The 19,610-nt window shown below is 54.2% G+C and overlaps 1 protein-coding gene and 1 long non-coding RNA gene across 4 annotated transcripts; one reads left to right on the top strand and one right to left on the bottom strand.

The window, feature by feature from the left end:
* Positions 1-4,311: 4,311 nt before the first annotated feature.
* UBE2S (ubiquitin conjugating enzyme E2 S) lies at positions 4,312-8,944 on the bottom strand. The gene is made up of 4 exons (XM_019819105.3): positions 8,733-8,944; positions 7,971-8,118; positions 6,461-6,651; positions 4,312-4,779 (listed from the first exon to the last, which is right to left on the bottom strand). The coding sequence occupies exons 1-4, from the start codon at positions 8,733-8,735 to the stop codon at positions 4,459-4,461; spliced, it is 663 nt and encodes a 220-aa protein (XP_019674664.2). The 5' UTR covers positions 8,736-8,944; the 3' UTR covers positions 4,312-4,458.
* A 414-nt stretch (positions 8,945-9,358) lies between these two features.
* LOC102902346 lies at positions 9,359-19,609 on the top strand. 3 transcript variants are annotated; one of them, XR_002149726.3, is made up of 3 exons: positions 9,359-10,090; positions 10,700-10,819; positions 19,231-19,609. It is a non-coding gene; the product is annotated as an uncharacterized LOC102902346 (long non-coding RNA). The 3 variants fall into 3 exon arrangements; XR_006590241.1 differs by having other exon boundaries at positions 9,359-10,448; positions 10,703-10,819; XR_002738733.2 differs by having other exon boundaries at positions 9,359-10,448.
* The last annotated feature ends 1 nt before the right edge of the window (position 19,610 follows it).

The following is a 19,610-nucleotide window of genomic DNA, read 5'->3' as shown; positions in this document are numbered from 1 at the left end:
TGCAGCATTTCTGATCCAGGCTGTCCAGCAAATTTGTTGATTTCCCTTTGTTTCTCTTGTAGTCACTTGGCTGGAATAAAACCATCTATTCTTTTAAAGTCATTATGAAAATAACATGTGCACGTGGTTTGGAGATGTGCAAATGGAAGAAGAGTATCCAGGGGCAAAGGGGCCCCAGCATCCCAGCCCCTGGCTCCACAACCTGTTTGTTGTGTGTTGTTCTTGGAAGTTATTGGAAACTCTTCACAAATACCCACGCGCGTGCCCCGTGCACGTGTGGGGTTTGAGCAGCCTGCTGAGTCAGCCCTTACTGTATGTTCACCCCTGGCTCTGGGCTTTCAGCAACACCAGCAACTTTGTTTTAGCGTCTACATTTTTTCTTTTTTAAGGTTTGTTGATTTTGAGATAGCGAGTGCACACACGTGCCCGTGCATGGGGGAGGAGCAGAGACAGGAGAGAGAGAATCCCAAGCAGGCTCAGCACTGTCAGCTCCCAGACCAATGCGGGGCTCGGTCTCACAGACTATGAGATTATGACCTGAGCTGAAGTCGGACGCTTAACTGACTGACCCACCCTGGTGTCCCTAGCATCTACATTTTGTATAGTATTTATGGGAGAGAGGCAGCAATAGGGGACACTTCTGATAATTTTTCCATAAGTCCAGAACTGTTCTAAAAAGTAAAGTCTGTTAAAACAAAAAACAAGATAGTCTGTAATTCCCAGACTGGGAAAAATCCAAATGTTGGGTCAAAATCAAAGAGCTAGTGAGGGCATGGGGGAATGGGCGCCCTTATGTTGTTAACAGAACGTAAACTGGGACAAACCCCACGGGGCACAATTTGGCAATATCTGTACAAATTACAAACGTAATTGTAACACTTTGGCCCAGTAACGTCATGTATAAGATTTGCTGTAAGGACATACTCCCTGTGTGCCACAAGGCCCACCTCCAAAGATTATTCGTTCCAGCGTCGCTGGTCGTTGGTCAATCAATACAGGATGTGGTAAGTCATGGCGCATGTATATGATGGGACACTAGGCAGCTAAGAGCAGAGAAGTGCTGATGTGGACAGACTTCCAAGACTTCGTTACGTTGGAAGAGCAAGGAGCGGCATGCGGTGTGCAGGACGCTGTGTGCTGTGCGAGAATAAAGGGATTAACAGGATTGTATATTTGACTCTGCCTGCGTTTGTGTAGAATCTCTCTAGAAAAATATACAAGCAGCTGGTAACACTGGTTGTCCCTGATGAAGGGGGCCGTTGGGGAGATAGGAATTAGAGGGATCTGTTTCTTTGTAGAAACTTTTATCTAAAAAAAAAAAAAAAAAAAAAAAAAATCAAGTCTTTGTTTTTTGAAAGAGTAACAATCACAAGGTATCCCAAGCTCTGCTTCCTTGAGGCAATTAATATTTGCAGGTTCTTTTTTTTTTTTAATTTTTTGTTTTTACATTTATTTATTTTTGAGACCGAGACAGAGCACAAGGTGAGGGAGGGGCAGAGAGAGAGGGAGACACAGAATCAGAAGCAGGCTCCAGGCTCCGTCCAAACTGTCAGCATAGAGCCTGATGGGGGCTCGAACCCGTGAGAACTGCGAGATCATGACCTGAGCTGAAGTTGGATGCCCAAACGACTGAGCTACCCGGGCGCCCCAATATTTGCAGGTTCTAAAGTAACCTTCCAGAAGCTTTGAATGCATAGGCAAATAACACATATCCTATTTTAAACAAAATAAAAAAAAATAATAGTTTGCACTGTTCACATGTTGCTCCCCCCACCCCCCACCCCAACTTAATCTAGTTTGGAGATTGGTCCATATCCACACATAAAGAGTTTTTTGTTTTAAAAATCCTCAGGGGCACCTGGGTGGCTCAGTCGGTTGAGCATCCGACTTTGACTCAGGTCATGATCTCACGGTTGGTGGGTTCGAGCCCCGTGTCGGGCTCTGTGCTGACAGCTCAGAGCCTGGAGCCTGCTTTAGATTCTGTGTCTCTATCTCTCTCTGCCCCTCCTCTGCTTGCAGTCTCTCTCTCTCTCTCAAAAATAAACATTAAAAAATTTTTTTAAATCCTGAAATAGTGTATTTCAGGATTCAATACACACACACACACACACACACACACACACACACACACACATATATATAGAAAAGAATTATAAAGCAAGCATCCACATAATCAACACCCAAGTAAAGAAACAGGACTACCTGCTCCCCAGAAGTCCACCTGGGTTTCTCGCCAGTTTAAGGTAACCAGAATGGCCAACTTTATGTAGACAACCTTTTACAGTTTTACAACCTACGTATGTATGTTCAGCAGTACAACTTATTTTTGCCTGCTTTGGAATTGTGCACGAAGGCATTCGAATTGTGGGAATCTTTTATGACTTGCTGGTCTGGCTGATCATGACGTTTGTGATTTTTCCCTGCTGCTGGGAGCAGTGGTCGTTCATTTTTTGTCCTATGGTATTGTTTCTTGAACCTACAACCGCGTTTACAGTGCGTGTAATGAGGACAGATGTTGTTTAAAGCCTGCTGTGTGTGTAAGAATGCCGAGTAACAAGGTGCGCGTGCTTTCGACGTTTCCGCGTGCGTTTTAGCATTTGCTCCTCCCACCAGGGCCACACGATGGGGTCTGTGGCTCTACAACCTTGGTATTGTTAGACACGAACGACCGTTATTAGTTCCGTGGGAGTGGAGCGGTATCACTGTTGGCTTACACTGCATTTTCTCAACTACGAGCGAGGAGTAGCTTTTGGATTTCCTCTTTTGTGACGTGCTTTTCACCAGTTTCTCTTTTGTGTTCTTTTTCTTGATTTGGAGGGGCTCTTTACACATTCTTTGAATTAGTACTTTTTGGTTATATGTCTTGCAATCTTCTGCCCCACTGACTTTTCTTCTACTCCAGATAAATGAAGTTATTGGCTTAATTAAATAAGCTTCATTGATACAGTTTACATAAAAATACACCCATTTTTAGTTGAAGTTTTGACAAATTTATGCACCTGTGTGACCACCGATATGATCAAGATCTGGGATATACTCATCACTCCAGAAGGTTCCCCCTGCCCCTGTACATGTTTTCCTTGATTGCAGATAGCCAGTGACCTGTTCTCAGCCACTAGTGACCAATATTGCCAGTTCTAGAATTTCATTGTAAGTGGAACCAAATATTTTGTACACTTATGTATAGGGCTTCACTTAGTAGAGAATATTTTTGTGATTCATCTAAGCTGGTTTTTGTATCAGTATTTTGCTGAGTAGTATTCCGTTCTATGAACTCACAATTTTAGTCCATCTGTTGAACCTATGGATTATTTCCACTTTTTGTCCATCAGAAAGGGAGCAACTCTGAAAGTTCACGTACAAGTCTTTATGTAGACATGTTTCCCTTTCTCTTTTCATGATCATTTTTTGACGGGGGACCACAAATTTTGTTAATGGACAATAAGCCAATTTGAAGCCAGCTGGCCGCCGGGCCTCTGCCTTCGAGGTCCCTCCTACCCTCCCACCACTCGGGCTTTACAGCCTTTACCTCTGCCCCACCCCCTATCAGTCTGAGACCAGGACCACCAGCCTGCAGTCCAGAGGGCCAGGCCAGTAAAAGCTGCCTGTGTACATGAGGCTAACCTGCCCCAGGTCCTCCTGCACCACCCCCCTCCCCTGGAGTGGTGGGGCAGAATCTGTCAATTTGACAGACTGGTTTCTAGGATTAGGTCACAGTCACCTGGAATTAAGCAGGAGCACCTGGGAGGCTTCTGCCCATCAGCTGAGCCCTCGAGAAGGACCTGGCCCTTAGGTGGGGCACTTGAGCTTCCAAGAGCTGAGGACAGCCTCTGGGTGGGTCCTACAAGCCTGAGGATAGCTAAAACCCACCAGGAGGGATCCCTTGCCGGGACTGGAGATTGGAGACAGGAACGTGGACGGGGCAGATGCCTTCAACTGTGAAACCAGAGGACAGTGGCCAGCTCACCACACCCGGGCTGCAGACCAACAGAGACAGGTGGATGGGCATCGTTTTAGGCCTAGGATTTGGGGAACATGCTTTGTTCCCCTGAGCTGAATCAGGTGTGGAGAAGCCAGCAGCTTCCCCCCCACCTGTCACCTGTCTCGGGAAGAAAGGGGCACTGCCGCACACCTACCTCAGGAACGAAGACAACAACTATCAAGAACAGGCCCGGCCCCCCCTTTAGACAGGAAATCGGGGTCCTCCCCCACTGCCACAGGATGAGCGAGCTGCAGCCCGACATGGGGACTTAACAGGGGGATCCGTGTGGCTGAGGCCGTGGTCCTGGGGTGTCTGTGAGGCACAGCAGCTGCTTTTCCAACTTTATTTAGAAAAACAAATCCAGGTCCCGGTGCCCCCACACCCTCCCCCACCCCAGCCATAATTTAAATAACTTAGAGACAGAGTTGGGGGTCAGTGTCGGGGAGGGGGAGGTGGGGAGGGCTGGAGAAGAGCCACTACAGCCGCCGCAGCGCCCGCTTCTTGTCCGTCTTTTTCTTGGCTGCCAGCTTCTTGTCCCGCTCACCCGCGTGCTTCTTGGCCATGGGGCCATCGGCTCCTCCAGGACCCCCGGGAGCCAGGGGGTCAGCAGAGGAGGCTGCGCCCGCACCCGGGGCCCGGCCGGCCTCGGCGCTGCTGGGCCCGCTGGCGCCCCCGTGGATCTCCGTGAGCAGGCGGGCTCGGGCGGCGTACTCCTCGTAGTTCTCCAGGAGCAGGCGGCCAGCCTCCTCGTTGAGGGCAGACTCGGGGTTAGGGTGGATCAGCAGGCACTTGATGGTCTGCGGGCAGAGGACCAAGGTCAGGGGGCTGGGCCTCGTGGCCTCCACACCGGCTGCTCCCTGTTCCCGATGCTGTCCCCCAACAAGATGCTGGCCCAGCTCACACCTGTGTCCCCTGTGATCGAGGCCCGGACTGGAGAGGGAAGGGACTTGCCCGAGGTCACTCAGGAAGCAAGGGAGACAACTTAGGAACTCACACCTGGGCCTGCTGGGACTCCAGGGCTGTTCATCTCTCAACATAAACAGGACACATAAAAACCCAGGGCTGTCACCAAAGGTACCAAGGAAGAGCCAGACTCCGGTGGGCGGGCCGGACCGAGAAAGGCATCAGGGTGTAAATAAAGGGACCTGGCCCGTGAGGAACAACCAGAGGGAGGTGTAGGAAGGGAGCCGATCCCCACACCCCTTTAACTGGGGGGTAAACCGAAGCCAGATGTGCACGGGCTCCGTGAAGGCGTGGAGCGAGACCAGCTACAGTGGGGTCTGTCCCAACCCCCCTTTTGGCCACTATGAAAGGGAGCCTGCAGGGCCCTAACCGTGCTTCAAGCAGGGGACACGACCCTTCTGGCCTGTAAACAAGGACAAGAACAGGTGGTCCCCTGGCTGCTGTGACAGGCAAGGCACATGGCCCAGCAAACACCACTGATGCTGAGCAGGGACCCAGGACCACACCCAATTCTAAACTCTGGCCCCACACCCACAGGCCCCTCACGTGCTCCCTCACGGCTGGGGCCAGACCCAAGCTCCTAGGGATCATCGGGGACACAGAGTCACTCTGTGAGCTCACCTCCAGAGTCCCTGGCAGCCACTGCAGACACGACCGGGAGAGGAGGACAAAGTATGTTTACCTTGGAGCTCCATCCTCCCCAAGTGCCCAGCAGGAAACTCCGCGTCCCCACCCCTACCATCTGCCCCAGGGCTCCAGAGCAATTCCATTTTCAAAAAAATGTGCTTTTTTTTTTGAAGTAGCCCCCATGCCCAACATGGGGCTGGGACTCACGACCCAAGGTTAAGAGTCACAATCCTACCGACTGAGCCAGCCAGGTGCCCCTCAGAAACCTTTTGTAAGCTTTGAGTGGGGTGGGGAGGCAGCATGTGACCTAAATGCCTTAGTGGTCGTGGAGATGATGGGTGTCTCCACCTGGGCTCAGTGGACACAGAGTCCGAATCACCCTCTGTGAGGCCGCAGAGCAGCACGAGCGCCTGGGCTTCCCACTCGATGCGACAAGAGTCCCCTACCACACACCGTCCCTGGTGAGGCAGAGTTGCTCCTGGTGGAAACGACAGGTTTGAGCTACGGCAGTGACGGCTGTACAAATTCTGTGACTCCCGCGTAACCAATGAACTGTATGGTCCAGGAATTTCATACTGTAAATTATAACTTGAAACCAACTCCCCCCTCCCCCGATGCCTGACTTGCTCCATCAGGAAAGTGTCCCATTACACAAACCCCTTGCGCGTTCCACACACAGCAAAGGTACACCAGGCACGGCACAACCTGTACAACCACGCTCAGTGGGTCAAGCACTGCCAAGCCTTCCAGAATTTTCCAGCTGGAAACCTGGACTTTTACACAGAAGTCCCCAACAACTTCAGAGTTTATTTTAAAAAAGAAAGAATGCACCACAGCCCAGGCGCCACTGGGATGTTCAGGAGGGGGGAGCCCCCGCCAAGAACTCACCAGCAGCACATGCCGGATGCCCAGCTCCGCTGTCCAGTCCCTCTTGAGCACGTTGACGCAGATCTCACCGTTGGCGCCCACATTGGGGTGGAAAATCTTGGTCAGGAAGTAGCCCTTGGGCGGGGAGGCGGGAAAGTCCTTCCCCAGCAGGAGCTTCATGCGGAACAGGCCTCCGGCGTAAGGGGTCCCCTCTGGAGTGCAGGAGGGGGCCGGGTCAGGACGCCCAGTCTCCAGTCTGGCTGTGAGCCTAGTGCTCTGCTGCCACCCCCCCTACCCCCCCCAAGACCGAGGCTTTCGTGACAGTGGAGTGAGGCTCAGCTCCCTGCCTCAGGGTGATGGCCCTGACCTGGTGCTGGTAGCCACCCCCGGACGCCTCCTCTCTCCTTCCCGAGGGCAGACGCTCCCACCCACAGATCTTCTAGGAAGCAGGAAGATCTTCTCGGAAGGCCCGCAGGCAAATGATGGGGCTGTTGTCAACTCCAGGTCTGCCCGCCAGCCTGCCTCAGTGAAAGGTTCTCGTCCACCCACTTGCTCATCACACACACACACACACACACACACACATACACGAGGGAGCAGTTCTGTACCCACTGTTGTTCCTCGTACCCCAATCCCCACATCCCTCAGTGGTAGCCTGGCGACTGACGTCTAGGCGCCCCTCCTGCACCTGACCCTGCCTCTACGGTGACCTCTTTCCCGAAGCCAGCGGTTAATAGTTTCTTGACTGCCCTGCCCCCTCCCTGTCAAAGGAACACTGCAGCCATCACATCTTTGAACCCATCAATGGCTTCCTTTCCCAACTCCTTACAGACTCTTCTGCTCCCTGAAAGCTTCATCAGTCTCTTCTCTGTCCCTACAAAGTACCCACGGCGCCTGCCTTGGAACCCGGCCTATCACCATTGAGCACTGCGTGATGATAACCCAGAAGTCTTCCCTGACGCCCTCCCCACTGTCCCATGCGCGGCCAAGTCCTTCACCACGCACTCTCGCAACACCTCTTGTGTCACTGTGTAGAACCAGCACACTAATTCACTGCACGGTTAAACGATCACACATAATCACCTGGTTATTACTGTTCCCTCTTGCAACACCGTGTCCGGCTAGTTCCCTGCTCTGTCCCGTGGGTCCCGGACGTGACAGCAAGGAGTGTGCGGTCATCCGGCCCACCCTCCAGGCCCCAGAGAACCCCTACCTGACAAGCCTGCTACAGCCCCCGTTAGATGCTCTCACCACCTTGCAGGAAACATGTACATGGTCAGTGGTTGTGGCGTCCGGCCCTGCAAGCCGTGAGCGCCAAGTCAGAGGGCTCCCTGGTCCACCACTGCGTCCCCAGCACCCGGCACAGTCCAACTTGCAACTGGAGCTTCCTATTGTTCTAGTTCTGCTTTTTCAGTTTGTTTGTTTTCTAGATGCCACGTATAAGTGAAATCACGTGGAAACTGTCTTTCTTTCCGACCCATTCTCGTACTAAAGAGGAACCCACAAGCACACTCCTCCTGCCCACACTCACCAGGGCCCTCGATGGTGACCTGCAGGTCAGTGAGGTCTTCCTCGTTGGGGAACACCTTGATGCCATCAGGCGGGTCAGCAGTCAGCGTGGTCACCTCCTTATACACCAGGCGAATGATGTGGGGGGGCAGGTTCTCCACATTGGAGTTCTGGACACAGAAGAGAAGGGGTGGGTAGCTGGCGGAGCCGGGGCTTCCTGGATTTAAGGATGCAGTGGCCACCCTGGTGTTGATCCCGCAGTCCCCAGATCCCCCACCCAGCATGCTCCAGAGGGCCGTCCAAAGCTGACCTCCCACTAGAAATGGGGACGGGCCTTCCAAAGGGCTTGTGGATGGTTCTGCCTTCTCCAGAAGCCCCCAAGTCTTGCTCACAGTCAGGCATGGTCCCCAGTGTTTCGGGGTACGCCCGAGGCCTACCCTGGTCCCCCTCCCTACCTAACCTTGGTGAAACCATCTTCGAAACCCCAGCAGGGGCCTGGAGATGGAGGCGGAGCGTCCTTGCTCCCAGAACACCCACGGGCGAGCCACAAAGCCCCAGAGCCCTCTCCGGGACTCAGCCGGGCCTTCCCCTCTGGGGAACCTGCGGGCCGCCCAGGTTCCGCTCCTGCCCCGCCTCCAGGAGGGCCCGCGGGCCCATCCCAGGCCCGGGACCCCAGGCGGGCCCCCCCGATACCCCAGTGAGTCCGCGAGAGGCTCCTGAGACCCCGCCTCCTCCTCCAGGGGGGCCCCCGACCGCCCCTCCCGGGCCTGGCCTCCGCGCTCACCATGACTGTGGCCGGCCGGGGGCGGGTCCCCCCGGCCCCCTTCCTGCGCTCTGCGGGCCGCCGGCTGGGGCGGGGGGCCCAACTGCTGCCGCTGCGGCCCTAGGGAGGCCCCGGCAGCTCCGCTCCACTCCCCGCTGCCTCCGACGCCCGCCGCGCTGAGCGCGTAGAACTCTTCCTGCCCCGAGCGCCCAGCCGCACTGAGCCGGTCGCGCGCGCACCGCCGCCCTTTTGTAGCCGTCCGTAGGCCACACCCCCCCCGCGGCCCCGGAGCGCCGCGCCTCGACCCGTGACGTCACCGCGCAAGGTCCTCGGCGTTCGGGGCGCTCGCTCCCTTCCCGCAAGCTGCGGGCAGAAACAGGAGAAGTTGGGGAGGGGGGCGCGCGGCAGGTCGGCCAATGGGGACGCACGGGGGTCGTAATGGGGTCCCCGGAGAATGGGGGCTCTGAGGCGGGAGAGTAGAGAAGGAGAGGAAGCGAGAGGCAACGCGACCGCTGATTGGGCCGTTTGAATGAGACGCCTCCTCCGCCCGGCGTACGCGCGCGTGCCCTGACGCCCAGGAAATCGCGCACGCGAGTAACGGTCGGCCGCGGAGCCGGGGAGGGGCATGGGAGGGCGGGACTCGGGGGGTTTAAACGGATGACGGAAGGCTCCCTGGCCAATGGGGACACGTAATGGTGGAATGGCGTCACGGGGCTCGTAAGCGCCAGTCCTTGATGGAGAAGGCGGTGCCAGGGGGCGGGAAGGAGTGGAGAGTAACCAATGGGGACCTTGTCTAGGTCGGGCCAAGCCGTTCGTAGCCAACGAAGTTCGTCAGTTTTGTATATGCAAATTAGGTGTGCGCGGCCGTCCGCGCCCGCTCCTCAGCCCGCGGTGGGGATGGGCGCTGGGAGTCGGCTGCATTTTTCTACGAGGCGCCATTTTGTGCGGGCACTGCCCTGTGACCCGTGTCGTGTGTCGCGGGCGGGGCAGGAGCAGGTTGCACGGCCTTGAGGGCTTGGCCGTCTGTGGCCTGTGACTCTGGCCAGGCGGCAATCACGACGTCGGGTTTCTGTTTCCCCACACGGGAAGCGGGCGCCGGGCTCCCTCCGGATGTGCCGGAAGGAGGTCGGGGCCTGGCGCTGCCCACCAGTGGTCCTGTCTCCACCCTGTAGCCCCGCGGCGGTGTCCCCGTGTCCCCGACGGACCTCGCCACCCTGCAGCCCCGCGCCGGGGAATGGTGTCCCCTTGTCGTCGCCGTGTCCCGGGCACCGGCCTCGGCCTCCCATCCCTGCCCGCCACGCGTCCCGGGAAGACCCCTGAGCTGCCTCCCTCGTGCATGCGGCCCGAGCTCCAGCAGCAGGGACCCCACTGTTGTGGTCGTAAGCAGCACCCATGGAGGATCCGCCGCGTACTGGCGAGCCCCAGCTGGCCCTCAGTCCCAGCCAGTCGGTTGCAGGGGACTCTGACCCGAGGGGCGCTCAAGGACACTGAGGGAAAAAGCAGGGGCCTCGCCCAGGTTCCCCCCCCCCAAGCAGAGACAAGGTCGAGGTGGTATGGTAGTCAAGCCCGGCCCTGCTGCAAGGATGCATCCAAAAGACACAACCGTGCCGATAGTGACGGTCACGATGCAGCCCCTGCGAGCTGTGTGCCAGGCACTGCCCTCGTTCCATTGCAGACGGCAACCCTGTCGGGTGGGAGCGCGATGTGCACGCACGAAGCTTTTGGAATAGGCGGAGGGTAACAAGGGGCAAAACCCCTGGCGGCGTGGGGCTGACGCTCTCCTGGGGGTGCCAGGCAGGCAAGCAAATACATAAAGTGCTGTGGGAGTGTGATAAAGACCGAAGGAGGGAATATCAGGGCCTGCGCTGGGGGGGGGGGGGGGGGGGGGAGACAGGGAGTGATGGGGTGGGGGGAACCTTTAGAGAAAGGGAAGAGGCAGGTCTCGGGTCCAGGCCGCAGTGAACAGTGTGTTCTTTCCTTCGATCAAGGAGGAGCCGCGGGAGGCTCTGAGCCGAGCGCGACTCCGTCTGACTTCTGGTCGAGAACAGAGAGGCCGAGGAGGAAGTGCTGGCAGCCATGGAGGTGGGGATGAAGACCGTGCTGAGCAGGTTTGTGGCAGTCGGGGTGGGGAGAGGGGTTGGGGTTCGGTGAAAGTCAACAGGACCTGCTGTGGGGGAGAGGGAGGGGTCGCCTACCCCCTGAACGGTCACTTGAAATTGAGGTCAGCAGACCTTTTCAGAAAAGGCTTTCAGCTTTGTGGACTGTGGGTCTCTGTCTCAACCCACTGCTCAGCCCTGCTTTAGTGGCCTCGCCAACATGAAGAGGAAGGGGTGGCCGTGTTCCGCTTAGGCTTTGTTTACAAGAACAGGTAGTGGCCCGAGTGGCCCTTGGGTAGGTCCTTGTTTACCGTCCCCTGGAATCCCAATCCCGACAGGTACTGTCCCTGCTGGAAACTTCGCAGGACCCTTCTGCCCGGCTACATTTTGACTAGACCCCAAGCTGCCAACAGCACACTCCCCAAAGCCCCCTGGGCTGCCTTTCTGTTGGTCCCCGGTATCTGCCAAGCTGTCTGACCTGAGAACATTTGGGCGTGGGTCCCTTGTACCTGGAGAACTTTCCACTGCCTTGCTCGCTGGCATACTCCACCCTCTTTGATCCCAGTCTGTCGAAATTTGTCATTTTTTGATCACTTAGGACGTGTTTACTGCTGTCACTGCTGATTAGGTGAGCTCCAGGAGATCAGGGACTCTGTCCTCAGCCCCCAGCAGGATGCCTGACAGGTCAGGGGTGTTCATTCACTCAGCAGGTGTTTGCTGAGCACCTAGTGTGTGCCGGGCACCATCCTGGGTGCTTAGGGTACCTCAGGAAACAGACAAAGATCTTTGCCCAAGTGGGGTTTGCTGTAGTGGGCCAGGGCAGACATAAAACAGTCCAATAAATTCGTAAGACTTGGAGTATGTAGAAGGAACAAGAACTGTGGACAAAGAAAGGAGCACAGGAAGGGGCTCGGGGCACTAGGTCCTGCAAATGCTAAGCTAGGCGGCCAGGGTAGGCCTCGGCAAGCAGGTGTCATTTGAACCCAGGTCGGAAGGAAGGCGAGAAGTGAGCTATAGGCTTATCAGAGAAGAGCATTCCAGGCAGCAGCAGGAACAGCTGGAACATCTGAGGAACTGCAGGGAGGCCAGTGTGGCTGGAAGGTGGGGAGGAGTGGGGGGGGGGGGATGAGGCTGGGGTGGGAGGTCTCATGCAGGGCCTTCCAAGCCATGGTTAGAACTCTGCCCCTTTCTCTGAGGTAGTAGGGAGCCACTGCAGGGTTTTGAGCAGAGCAGTGCTGTGGTCTGACTCGGGTGTTTGCAGGTTACTTGACTGCTGGGTGGAGAAAAGAATGAACAGCTCTGCCTCCCTGCCAGGGAGGTGACCATTGCAGATCCTGAGAAGGGACTGTGGTGGCAGGGAAATGATCTGTAAGTGGCCAGTAAGCATGTGACAAAAATGCTCAACAGCATTAGCCATGAGGGAAATGCCACCTAAAACCACAATGGGATCCCAATTTACACCACCAGGGTGGCAGTTATAAAAAAGTCAGCCTATAGCAAGTGTTGGAGAGGGTGTGGACAAATTGGAGCTCTTTTTTTTTTTTTTTTAATTTTTATTAATCTTGAGAGAAAGAGAGTACAAACAGGGGAGGGCAGAGAGGGAGAGAGAGAATCCCAAGCAGGCTCCATGCACTGTCAGCACAGAGCCCAGCATGGGGCTTGATCCCTTAAACTGTGAGATCATGACCTGAGTTGAGGTCAAGAGTTGGACCCTCAGGATGCCTGAGTGGCTCAGTTGGTTAAGTGTCCTACTGAGGTCATGATCTCATGGTTCGTGGGTTCGAGCCCCATGTTGGGCTCTGTGCTGACAGCTCGGAGCCTGGAGCCGGTTGCAGATTCTGTGTCTCCCTCTCTGTCTGCCCCTCCCCGGCTCACGCTCTGTCTCTCTTTCAAAAATAAGTAACCATTAAAAAAAATTTTTTTAAAGAGTCAGACACTTAACTAACCAAGCCACCCAGGTGCCCCAAGAGATCAGAACTCTCACCCATGGCTGGTGGGAATGATAAATGGTACCGCTGCTTTGGAAAACATTCTGGCAATCCCTCAGATGTAAATACAGCTACTGTGGGAACCCATGGTTCTGATTATTACTCCAGATAATTGAAAACAGACGTTTGCGCAAAAAAGTCACACTTAGGTGCTGCCAACGGCATTATTCACGATGACCAAAAGGTGGAAACAACCCAGAAGTTCATCAGCTGAGGAATGGCCACACCAGCTGTGGTGCCTCCCATACAATGGGCTGTTCTATGGCCACAGAAAGAATGAAATTCCTGCACATGCTGTAAGACAGAGAAAACTCAGATGCCTCATGCTCAGGGAAAGAAGCTAAAGCGGTGGCCTTGGCAGTTGGACAGAAGAGGACAGATTGAAGAATTAGTCGGGAGGTGGCCTAGTGATGGCCCTGAGTCAGTTTGGGAGAGGTGGGGAAGGGTGGGCATAGGGTGCCTTCCCTTTGCTAAATACTGGTGACCCGGAAGCTTACTCTTTTTTTTTTAATGTTTTATTTTTGAGAGAGACAGAGCACGGGGGAGGGGCAGGGAGAGGGGGACAGAGGATCCGAAGCTAACTCTGTGCTGACAGCAGAGAGCCCCATGCGGGGCTCGAGCTCACAAGCCCCGAGATCATGACCTGAACCAAAGTCGGAAGCTCAAACCGAGTGAGCCACCCAGGCGCCCCGGCCCAGAAACATCTGCATTGAAACCCAGGTTGTCCCTTCAGCCTGAATTCTAGCCTCACAAATCGATTTTCATTTCTCCTGTTTGTTTGTATTACATGATGAGAGAAGTAGGTTCTTGGGGGAACTCGCATGGCTACTGAGGTGCAGGAAGGAAAGACGGGAGGTGCAGCTCTTGTCCTCCCCCCACTCACGCGCACCCCCTCGGCTACCCCTGTGAGCACCCCGGGGATCCCGGAGCGGCCGTGCTCACGTCTGTGTGCGCACGTCCACACACACCTGCCCTGGGGGGGGTGGGTGTGCCCTGCTCCTCGGAAGAGCGCCCGCACTTTCTAGCACTGTCCGACCCGTGAGCGTTTACTCCAGGTCCAGTCCTTGGCTACAAGCTGCAGGGAACACACGTGAGCATTTACCTTTGGGCACTGTCCTGAGCTTTCCTGAGGGAGAAGCGCCTAGAAGTGGCCCTTGTTTGGATCCTCACCACCATCAGGACCTGACCTGTTTAACAAGTGTTTTACTGTTGTTGTTGTTGTTGTTTTTAACGTTTATTTATTTTTGAGAGAGCGTGTGAGCGCAAGCGAGTGGAGGAGGGGCATTGATAGAGACAGACAGACAGACAGAATCTGAAGCAGGCTCCAGGCTCTGAGCTGTCAGCACAGAGCCCATCATGGGGCTTGAACTCGCAAACTGTGAGATCATGACCTGAGCCGAAGTTGGACGCTCGAGTGTCTGAGCCCCCCAGGCTCCCTAACAAGTGATGTTTCTTTTTTCTTTTTCTTTCGTAAGCACCATCCGTTTGCCAAGCGCTGTTCTATGTGCTTGGGACAGATCCAAGAGCAGGACAGGAGACAAAACCCTGCCTTCCCGGGGCTTTCGTTGTAGGGGGAGATAGATCATAAACACCAAGCACAAAACCCAGGTGCTCAGCTGTCCTGGTTTGCGTGAGACACAGGACTTTCAGTGCGAAAACTGGGAAAGTCTCGGGCGAGTACGTAAGGAAGGTTGGTGGTGTGAAATGATACTAATTACTGAGAAATCAGTGCAGGGTAAGGAGTATCGGGAATGCCGTGGGAGGTCATTTTAGGCAGGGTGGCCACGGTGGACTTTCTTGAGAAGGAGGCATTTGAGTACAGGCTTAATGGCGGTGAGGGAGCAAGTTTTGTGGAAATGTGGAGAAAGCCGTTCCGGGCAGGGGTGCAGCCGACGTCGATGTCCTGATGCAGGAATGAGCCTGGATATCGGCGATCTTCAAAATGCATGATCGATGTGGGCAGACCACGGTGCTTTCCCCTTCAGCCCTGTCTCCTTTCCTCCCGGTGTGGCTGAGCATTTTCCATGTGTAAATACCCCCATCTTCATTTCTGAGGCCACCGTCTGTGGTGGTCAGCAGGTTCTCTGCCCCTGGGGGGCTTCAAACGTCTAAGCACTTGGCCGTCTGCGGTTGACTCAGTAGGTGATTAACAACACCGCGTGCCCTTGTGTCCCAAGAGCAGGAGTTCGAGCTCTCCTGGGTGGGAGGGACCTTCACTGATTGCAAGGATGCCCCGAAATGGATCAGGTGATGGACACGCTGGTAATGAACCGCTTCTTCTGCCGGCTATTCCAGGCGCTAGAAACCCTAGAAAGCAGTGCAGACGTCACGTTGGCTGAAAACACACTTTCGTGCACCAGGGCCTTCCTTTACTGGCTGTAAAACCAGTACCTCTGCTGTACACCCAGACCAAGCAGGGTAATGATCAGTGCCGGTGAGGACGGAGGCAGAGAGATGTTCTCACATCCACGGACCCGGCAGGACTTCTGAGGCTGCAGTGTGGCATTTGAGTAGCAAATGTGTAAAACACACCACCGTGCAACTCAGACATTCGTCTCCTGGGACCTCATCCTAGGAAACGAGAAGCGAATGCACCAAGCGGTTTGTGAAAGATGTTCCTCCAAGCGTTGTTTACAGTAATGGAAAAGGGGAAGAACCCAAACGTTGTGTGGGTAGGGACGGGAGTCTGTCACTTCCATGTGCCATAGAGAGTCCTGGTGAATTTGTTGTCGGATTCAGTGGTGTCTCACAGAGTCTGACGGGGGTACTGAATCCTGTTCCCCTGGAATGATCGTGTGCAAATGCTAAGTAATAAATGCCAGAGGAATGGCGAAATTAGAAAATTATCCTTCGGCAGACACCACAGTAAGAATCACCCAGATTCTAGGCAAGAGAATCACCCAGGGAGGCTTGAAGCAGCAGGTACAAGTTTGAGGGGGAACAAGTCCGAGGGCCCTCAGGCAGGGTACTTCCTGTTTACCGAGGGGGGCACAGCCCCTCCTCGGTGCCCCGGCCAAGTGGTCCAAGCTAACAGCAGCAGTCCCAGCTGGTGGCCAGCACAGGCTGTCCCCATGGTGATGTGCCAAGAGGTCGGTGTCACTGCTGAATCTCCTGCCGGACGTGCACGGCCTGGACCTGTTCATGAGGAGACCTCGGACCGGGTGCAGGGACATCCTGCAAAAGAGCCGTCCTGGACTCCTGAAAAGCATCAATGGCGTGAAAAAGACAGAGGGACTGATCAAACTAGAGGAGCCTCAAGAGACATGACAATCACGTGCAATAGCTCGTCCCCAGACAGCAGGGACTGAAAAGAAATTGCTCCAAAGCAGGGTTGGGACAGTCGGTGAAACCGGAACATGGGCTTCATCAGCGTGAAGTGCTTGGTTTCGGTCCCTGTGCTGTGGATGTGGAAGAGAACGTCCTTGTTCTCCAGAAATGCCCCTTCGCGACAAAAGGGTATGACGTGCGCAACTCACCCTCACGTACCTCTGGAGAAGAAAAAAAGGTGTTTATATGGAAAGAGAATCCCGAAGCAGTGTGTTGCAACATTAACAACTGGTGAATTGGCGAAGGGTGTACAGGTGTTCTCTGACTTATTCTGGTAGCTGTTGAGCAAGTTTGAAATTATTTCAAAACCCGAAGTTAAAGGCGGCAGAGGGGAAGGCACATGGACACAGCGTCTGGTGTAGATTTCAGGAGCTCGCAGGCCCTCCCTGTCAAACGGGTTAAGAATAGTCTTGTGGGAGCTGTATTTATTGACACAGCGGAGTTGCAGACTGAGCAAGTGTTAGGCTACGAAGGCAGAAATGCTCACGTCAGACCATAGCCTTGACTTGCCCATCCAAAGCACGGTGTGTGTGGATCAGATTGTTCTTTTCTGGGTGGAACACAAGTGAAGAAGGCGACTGGACTGGCACATGGAGGCCATGTCCAATGAAAAGTACGTGCCTTTAAGCCCTGGCCTTGCAACTCAGTGTGGTCACTCTGCAGGGCCGAGGAGTGAGACTGGGACCTCCCATCTTGCAGTCCCTCCTGGGCACACGCTCAGCGAGGGGATGCCAGTCAAAACTGGCACCGTTTACATTTAAGTTTATATTTGATTTTAGGGGCGCCCGGCTGGCTCCGTCGGTCGCGCGTCCGGCTCGATTTCAGCTCCGGTCGTGATCTCACAGTTTCTGAGTTCGAGCCCTGCCTCGGGCTCCCCACTGACACAAAAATTCAGAAGCACAAAAGAGTGTATGTCGAAAAGCCTCTAGGCACCCTTCCCCCACCTCCCCTGCCACAGGCAACCTGTAACAGCCAGAATGGACTACACTGTGCTGCAGTAACAAGTAGCCCCCAAACCCCCATTGTTAAAGGAACAGGGTTTATTTCCCACTCACACCGCATGTCCATCGAGGCTTGGCTGAAGTCCCTATTTGGGGCCCTGGCTGATCTGTCTTGGATGCAGGCCCACAGAGTAGGCATCACCTGAAACATTGCCAGTGGGGAAAGGAAGAGTGTGGGGATCTGTCTGCACATGGGCTCTCAGAAGCTTCTGTCTACCTCTGTTCCTACTTCAAGCACATCACGTGGGAACATCTGATCTCAAGGGGACAGGGGAGTACTGTCCTTCTGTGTCCCTACGAGGAGAATTGTTGTGTGTTCAGGGAACCCATACTTAGATTCGCTGCATGGTCACCTCTCCCCCACCCCCTCCAGTTATCTGCAGACAAAGACGCCAATGAGAAGAGGTGATTTCTAAAAATATGCAGACAACCCTTGTGCTCACCAGGTGACACATTTAACAAGGGAGCATAACACCAAGATTCGAGTGCACTGCACGTGTCCCTCCTGCCCCACTAATCTACAGCCAAACAAATAAACCTGACTAGGTGAGCTCTGGCCAGTGCTGAACAGTTGACCACACGGAAGGGGATGAGGCTTTCTCCAAAGCAGATCACACTGTCCCTCCAGCAAGCTAGGAGTGACCACTTCCCCACAAGGACAGTGCAATGGTTAGATTTCATGTCCACTTTGCCAGCCTACCATTCCCATTTGTTGGGTCAAACCCCAGTCCAGATGTTGCTGTGAGGTATTTTGTAGATGTGATTAATGTCTACTATCCGTTGACTTCAAGATCATACGGGTAAGCCTCACCCAATCAGTTGAAGGCCATAAGACCAAAGATAAAGTATGTCAGAGAAGAAGAATTTTGTGTCAAGGCTGTAATATGGAAAGCCTGCCTGAATTTCCAGCCTTTGACCTGCCTCACAGACTTTGGATTTGCCAACCCCACAATCACAGGAAGCAGTTCCTTAAAATGAATACACACACACACACACACACACACACACACACACACACACACACACACAATCTTATTGGCTCCCGTTTTCTGGAGAACCCTGACTAATCAAGTAAAATCTAAAATTTGGGAAACGGGCTCCTGGGTGGCTCAGTTGTTTAAGTGTCTGACTTCGGCTCAGGTCATGATCTCCTGGTTTGTGAGTTTGGGCCCCATGTCAGGCTCTGTGCTGACATCTCAGAGCCTGCAGCCTGCTTCGGATTCTGTGTCTCCCTCTCTGTCTGCCCCTCCCTCGCTTACAGTCTCTCAAAAAATAAATAAATGTTAAAATTTGGGAAACAAATGCACCAGAGAGGAAGGGATTTTCTTTTCCTTTTTAATAAAGGATTTTATTTTTAAGTAATCTCTGCACCCAACATGGGGCTCAAACTCACAACCCCGAGATCACGTGTCACACACTTCCCAGGAAGTGTGTTATCTTCGAGATGAAATTAGGCTTCCCAGGAAGGGGTTAATCTTCGAGATAAAATCAATACTGGAATGAACTGCACACACAATCCACCCCCAGAGGGATGTGCAAATGAGCCCTTCATTGTAAGATGGAAGTCCACGATTCATGAACAAACACTTTGGTGCCCTAGGGGACAGGTGTCCTAAAGTTCCTAAAGCCTTGGAGGCACCTACTCTCCCCAGTGTGGCTTACTGTCAGCTCTCGTCCTCATTATGCAAATATTTTAATGCACTGGGGGAAAAATCCTTCCTTGTTATCACAAAAACTGGTCATTGAATGAACCGTGCCATGTAACACCCCCTGTTATGGCTTGAATTGTGTCTCCCCCTCCCCCCAGAATAGAGACATTGAAGTCCTTCCTAATCTCCAGGACCAGTGAAGGTGACCTCTTTTGGGAGTAGGGTCTTTACAGATGATCGGGTTTAGAAGTCACTGAGGATGGGCCCTACTCCAACATGACTGGTTGTCCTTAGAAAATGGGGAAGTTTGTACCCAGAGATAGAAAAGTACAGAGGGAAGGTGATGTGTGTGTAGAGTGCCAGCTGTTGCCAGCAAGCCACCAAAAGCTAGGAGAGCGGCACAGCACCAGTTGTGCTCTGCCTCAGAAGGAACCAACACGGAGACCCTTTGCTCGCAGACCTGCAGCCTGCAGAACCAGGAGGTGGCACATTTCTGTTGCGTGAGCTGCTCGGTTCAGCGGCCCCAGCAAACCAACAGCACAGAGCACCCCGCTTCGGCCAGACTCAGCCAAAGGCCTCAGGTAGAAGGAGGTGCAAACACATGCTTAAATGCACAGAGGGAAGAGGCTTTCTTTGGAAGAAACCGAGGACTTTTCAAGGTGCTGTACCGGTCCCTCCCACACCCAGCTCCTTGCTTGGTGACAGACGGGGGGGGGGGGGGGGGGGGCAGCCCTGACCACCGGTATGGACTCTTAGATGCCCACCCCCGCCTCGGCCAGTGACACACACGCAGAGGTGGAAACCCATTTCTTCTCGACAGTAAACCTTGAGACTGGGG

Source organism: Felis catus, chromosome E2 (assembly GCF_018350175.1).
Source record: "Felis catus isolate Fca126 chromosome E2, F.catus_Fca126_mat1.0, whole genome shotgun sequence".
Classification (NCBI taxonomy): Eukaryota; Metazoa; Chordata; class Mammalia; order Carnivora; family Felidae; genus Felis; species Felis catus.
This window is presented reverse-complemented; position numbering and strand designations above follow the sequence as displayed.

Bases quoted from the DNA above. Each gene is read 5' to 3' on its own strand.
- UBE2S (XM_019819105.3), bottom strand. The intron at 6,652-7,970 runs GTGAGTGTGGGC...CCTGCACTCCAG, and splicing joins GGTCACCATCGAGGGCCCTG to AGGGGACCCCTTACGCCGGA. The intron at 4,780-6,460 runs GTGAGTTCTTGG...CTCTGCCCGCAG, and splicing joins GCATCCGGCATGTGCTGCTG to ACCATCAAGTGCCTGCTGAT.